Raw genomic sequence first — 5,514 nt, 5'->3', positions numbered from 1 at the left:
TGACCCTTTGACTTGACGCATCGACCGACCCCGTCACTGACGGGTCAATGACAACACTGGGTTCAGCATGCTCGTCTTGCGCTCTTCTAGGATTTCCGATCGGACATTGCTACGATGCTTGCCTTGTGCTTTTCCAGGATTTCCGACCGGACATCGCTACGAGAGAGCAGATTCTTCGGGTTGATACATATACCGTGGAAAGTAGTGGAAGTCAAACAGCGCCCGTACGTACAGTACTTATCCCTTTCCTCGGTGTCTGTCGGTTCGTCTGTTTGATCCCACAGTCCGATTCCCTCAATCGTCTGACGACAACTATAGCTTATCTCACCGTACCAGTCTTGGTCCATAACCACCATGGGGGCAGCTTACTCCAACTTCAAGCAGACAGCTTTGCCCGTAATCGCCCAGCTGTACCCGCCCAAGCCGAAGTTCAGCGTCGACCAGATTCCGGACCTGACGGGACGCGTCACTATAGTGACTGGTGCGTGTCGCGTGCAAAGCCACGTTCAGTAACAGAGCATGTGCAAACCTACATCACAATCGCAGGTGGAAACGCTGGCTGTGGGTACGAAACTGTCAAGGTGGGCTGATTACCCTCAGTTAGATCACGCTTGTCGTTCAGACCTTATTAATTATTCGTGACCCGCGCAGGCTCTCGTTCAGCACAATGCGAAAGTCTATCTCGCCGCACGAAGCAAAGCGAAGGCAGATGCTGCCATCGCCACCTTGAAGGAATCAACTGGTAAAGAGGCTATCTTCCTTCAGCTCGATCTCGCGAGCTTGGCATCTGTGAAGGAGGCGGTGGGGGAGTTCCTCAGCAAGGAGACTGAACTCCATATACTATTTAACAACGCGTGAGTCTCATGGTTCTGATATGCGCGCTGCATCGACATATCCCTGCGTTGGACATCTTTCATAGTGGTGTCATGTGGCCACCTTTGGACGAACTCACGAAGGATGGCTACGATCTGCAGTGGGGAACGAATGTGGTCGGGCATTTCTACTTCACCGAGCTACTCATGCCAGCCCTCCTCGCCGGCGTCAAGACTTCTCCTGACCACCACGCGCGAGTGATCACGACGGCATCTAGCGGGGCGTACCTCGAGACACTCCACTTTGAGACTTTTAGGGATGGGCCTGAGAGGAGGAAGCTCTCGACGGAAGCGCTATATTACCAAACCAAACACGTCAGTGGTTTTTTTCAGTCGCTCTTTCAATTCCCTTCCTGCAATAAAAATGATGTTGAATACTGACTGCGCATGCCGCCACCAGGCGAACGTCATCGTGGCCCGCCAAATCGCCAAACGCTATGCAGACAAGGGCATCATCTCGGTCTCCGTGAACCCTGGTACGTTTTTAGCATCACAAGTCTAGCATCCGGACAAAGACAGCTCCCTGGCCCTACGCAGGAAATATCAAGACCGAACTGCAACGCTATGTGCCATCATTACGACGGAAGATCTTGGTGCGCAAAGTGACAGCTTGAGCGCTCCTCTCCCTAATGACAGCATATTGAACCACATCAGGATACGCTCCTGCTCTACCCTGCGCCGTATGGCGCCCTCACCCAGCTGTTCGCTGGCACGATGCCCGAGGCGCTCAATTACAATGGCGAAGTACGTCGAGACTTCTTACCTCTGCAATCGCATTCTGACTGTGCTCGATGACATTCCTTAGTTCCTGATTCCATGGGCGCGCTTGGGCAAGTGTCGCCCGGAAGCCTACGATGACGCTGTTGGCGAGCAGCTCTGGAAGTGGCTGGAGGATGAGGTGAATGCCTTCGAGTCCCGACAATAGACGTCGTGTGTACACCATGTTAGCCGGACGAGTTAATGAAGGACTCTCCTATGCTATGTCTGTATTGGTTCTCCCTGCTTCTTGGCGCAAAGCTTGCTTCTGAAGTCTTAAAGGCAATGCCGAAATCGGCACCGTTCGCTCTACAAAAGTGTAGAACCACTAGCTGGAATAATGGCAAGCTGGCTCTATCCTGAGGCTCGAGCACTGCGAAGGGTCGGATGGGTTGACTAGTGGGCGCGCCGAGAGGTGGTCAGACCGTAGAGCCATGAAATAGTGAGCATGACATGGTATCGCTCGATATGGCAAAGTGATCCTAGCTGCCGGCGGCATGGCGCTTTGGCAACGGGACGCAGCCGCTACTCACACGATTTCTGTCTCGTCCTTCCACCACCGCTCACAGGACTTGGGTTCTGACGCCCGTCAGGCATCTGTTCATCAATTCTTGCTCTGCTCGGTCGTCATCTGCGTGGGTCGAAGGGCCACTGCGGCAACGCGCAGCTCAAACCTCTGGACTAGAACGTGTCCACTCAGCCCCGCAGATCATATGCGGAAGTTAGGTACGAGCTCAACAGTTGGTGCTACATACCCGTTACACATCAGCCTCCTTGAACCATTTAGTGCAAGTCTGGCACAAACATGCACCACCAGGCTCTCACGGCTGACAGATTGCTGTTCGTCGTTGCACAGCAATACATCAAACGGCAGCGTACATTCTCAGTCTTCGCATTATCGCCCCTGCGATAGAGACCCTGCATGGACGGTTCAGTTCAAGCGCATACAGTGCGGCGTTTCCGGGCGTGTCCGGCTCCTATTCTGTATGTATCTCCGACCAGATATCGGCGTAGCGCTCAGCAAGAACATGGCTTGGTTCTCGTGGATCTGTCCTGCCGGCAGGCTTGCGTCTCCCTTCTCCCTTCTTGCCGTGGGCGTTGCCGTCTAAAGCTGCCGTTAGGCAGAGAGGTCTTGCTTGCTTGCTAGGTCTGGCAGTGCATAATGGACCCACGCAGCACTGCGACGAAGCTAGCCGGCAGAGTCGTGGCTACACATATATACCTGCTGCGTCGAATGCCGGGATCGTCAACTGAGCTTCCCAATCCTCTGTGACACCTCTTGATACTATTACTTCTGCCCGCCCATCGTCAACATGAAGAAAGACTCCGGCGGCTGGCCAGTTTTTGCCCAGAGCTTCCCTTCAAAGCCCAAGTTTCACCCTGACCAAATTCCCGACCATTCTGGGCGGGTTGTCCTCGTGACAGGTACGTTCACCCACAAGGCTATCAGGATATTGCTTTGATATTGTACTTGGCGCAGGCGGGAACACAGGTATTGGATATGAGACCTGTAGGGTAAGTGCGGAGCCACCCATACTCCCTATCACGGTGGTCATTCTCATCTCAACATTATACAGGAGATGCTTAAGCACAATGCCAAAGTATATCTTGCCGCTCGTAGCCCAGAAAAGGCTGCTGCAGCCATCGCCTCCCTAAAGGAGGAAACGGGCAAGGAGGCCATCTTCCTCAAGCTCGATCTCGGAAGTCTGGCTTCGGTGAAGGCGGCTGCCCAGGAGTTCCTCAGCAAGGAATCGGAGCTTCACGTCCTGTTCAACAATGCGTGCGCACATAACCTCTTGTATAGCTTGCGATAGCTAGCTTCACACGGTCCTTGCCGCCAGCGGCGTCATGAGACCTCCCATCGAATGGTTGACTACAGACGGATACGACCTACAATTTGGAACGAACGTCCTCGGGCACTTCTACTTCACCGAGTTGCTCATGACAGCACTTCTTGTCGCTGTGAAAACGTCACCGGATGGCCACGCGCGCGTCGTCACGACGTCCTCAAGCGGTGCATACCTGAACACCCTTCACTTCGAGACGTTCAAGGATGGCCCCGAGAGAAGAAAGATGGGCAGCAATGGATTGTACAACCAGAGCAAACATGTACGTTCTCTCCTTCTACTCCGAAGATTCACATAAGACTCATGAGTGCCGATCCACCTCAGGGTAACATTGTGATCGCACGAGAGATAGCAAAGCGCTACGGAGATCAAGGTATAATATCCATTTCCGTGAACCCGGGTGAGCATTGCCTGTATCTGTACAGCTCCGAGTACTCATGCGAGAACTGCAGGTAACATCCAGACCGACCTCCAACGTCATTTCCCGACAGTCGCGCGTGTGATCTTGGTATGCTTCTGTCTGCTCCCGCTTGCATTCAACTCATCATCCTCAAATCACCTCCTAGAATGCTGTGCTACTGAAGCCGGTCCAATACGGTGCCCTGACCCAGCTCTTCGCAGGAACAATGCCTGAGGCACTCAAATACAATGGCGAGGTACGCCTCATTCACGCTTCTTCGCGGTCTAGTTACTTACTATCCGTCCCGCAGTTCTTGATTCCATGGGCCCGACTTGGAAAGGCTGACCCGGAGTGCTATAACGACGAGGTCGGTGAGCGGCTGTGGAGCTGGCTTCAAGGCGAGGTGCAGGCGTTTGAAGCGCGTCGGGCGTAGCGTGCGTCACCCACTATGATGCTAATGTACCCAATGCCGATTCTCATATCGTACCACCTTGCAAAAGAGCTCCTATAGCATGGGACTCTCTATCGTGGTCCATGAACGCTGCATAGCTTATGGGCTCTCTTTGACTGATTTTGATGTCGCATACCTGGAATTACGTCCTCTAGATGTCCGGACTATCGAAGCCTGTGTCGGTAGGCTCCAGTCTGAGAGGGTCCTCCAGTGAATTCCCTCAGCGCGTATCTCAGGCCAGGCATCTTTCCTCATTTCTCTTTGCGCGGACCAAATTTGAGGTAACTACTCCGCGCGACTGCTTTGAGCGTAAGAGCGTGAGACCTTTGATCACCGACCATGGCATATCAATCTCCATATTATGTGGTTCCATCCATGGCTAGGAGCCGCGGTCTCCTGCACGTCCGCACTCGCAGTCAAGAAATGCCCTGTACTTAACTACAAGGTTGCGGTACTTCCAGTGTGTTGAGGTCTACCGCTGTGACGCGACAGGTCCTCCGGCGGAGGTGCAACTCGCAGGCCAGAACAGGGCGATGGTATCCTCAATAACTAAGTACCACAGGAGCTTTACGGCGATTTCCGTACTTGAAGCCGTGCATATGGAGCCGAACATCAGGGTCTCCGCATTGTTTGGCCCCAGCCTGGACTGTGCGGTGACACGTCGCGGTACTCCCTTAGTTAGGGACATGGAGGGATGATCATCCGGGACGTCGGATGGACGCCATGGCTGTCGGACGCAAACGACACTGGGGCCTACCTCAGCTGCAGCCGTGGCCAAGACGAATATGCAGCACTGCCATATTCAGGAAACCGATACTCATACACAGGAAGCAGGGACCCGTCCCCTCCCCCATCTCGTGCGCGCAAACGGATAAACACGTACGCAACTCAGCACGCTCTGCCCGCGGCTCAGTCGTAACACCTCTCGAAGTCCCCGTCCCCGCTCCTCCGCGCATACCCCTGGCTCTCCACGAAGGCCTCGAGGGCGCAGATCCCGCCCTTCCCCGCCCCGCAGAACTCGAGCGGCTGCAGCTCGTCGTTCACGAAGACGCGCACGTACTCGCCCGCCGCCCCGTCCCGCACGCACGCGAGCCGCTCCGTGACCATCCGCGCGGAGATCGGCACGAGCCGCGACGCGACCCACTTCTGCCTCATCTCGTCCTCGTGATGTTTGTGGTGCTTGCGTCC

General features: G+C 54.6%; 2 protein-coding genes across 2 annotated transcripts; both read left to right on the top strand.

The window, feature by feature from the left end:
* Window positions 1-72: 72 nt before the first annotated feature.
* On the top strand, window positions 73-1,797 carry DICSQDRAFT_184262 (NAD(P)-binding protein; the record flags this gene model as incomplete). The annotated part of the gene is made up of 9 exons (XM_007371592.1): window positions 73-262; window positions 319-481; window positions 547-581; window positions 652-854; window positions 920-1,187; window positions 1,273-1,348; window positions 1,410-1,465; window positions 1,527-1,616; window positions 1,678-1,797. The coding sequence occupies exons 2-9, from the start codon at window positions 355-357 to the stop codon at window positions 1,795-1,797; spliced, it is 975 nt and encodes a 324-aa protein (XP_007371654.1). The 5' UTR covers window positions 73-262; window positions 319-354.
* A 1,102-nt stretch (window positions 1,798-2,899) lies between these two features.
* Window positions 2,900-4,429, top strand: DICSQDRAFT_184261 (NAD(P)-binding protein). The gene is made up of 8 exons (XM_007371591.1): window positions 2,900-3,053; window positions 3,109-3,143; window positions 3,206-3,408; window positions 3,470-3,737; window positions 3,800-3,875; window positions 3,928-3,983; window positions 4,042-4,131; window positions 4,186-4,429. Exons 1-8 carry the CDS (start codon window positions 2,942-2,944, stop codon window positions 4,306-4,308), a joined length of 963 nt encoding a protein of 320 aa, XP_007371653.1. The 5' UTR covers window positions 2,900-2,941; the 3' UTR covers window positions 4,309-4,429.
* The last annotated feature ends 1,085 nt before the right edge of the window (window positions 4,430-5,514 follow it).

This window comes from Dichomitus squalens (assembly GCF_000275845.1).
Source record: "Dichomitus squalens LYAD-421 SS1 unplaced genomic scaffold DICSQscaffold_128, whole genome shotgun sequence".
Taxonomy (NCBI): Eukaryota; Fungi; Basidiomycota; class Agaricomycetes; order Polyporales; family Polyporaceae; genus Dichomitus; species Dichomitus squalens.
Note: the sequence above shows the minus strand (reverse complement) of the source record. Positions and strands in the feature narration are given on the sequence as shown.

Excerpts from the sequence above, each read along its gene's own strand:
- DICSQDRAFT_184261 (XM_007371591.1), top strand. The coding sequence starts at position 2,942 with ATGAAGAAAGACTCCGGCGGCTGGCCAGTTTTTGCCCAGAGCTTCCCT. Across the intron at positions 3,738-3,799 it reads TGTACAACCAGAGCAAACAT|GGTAACATTGTGATCGCACG; the intron begins GTACGTTCTCTC and ends GATCCACCTCAG. Across the intron at positions 4,132-4,185 it reads CACTCAAATACAATGGCGAG|TTCTTGATTCCATGGGCCCG; the intron begins GTACGCCTCATT and ends TCCGTCCCGCAG.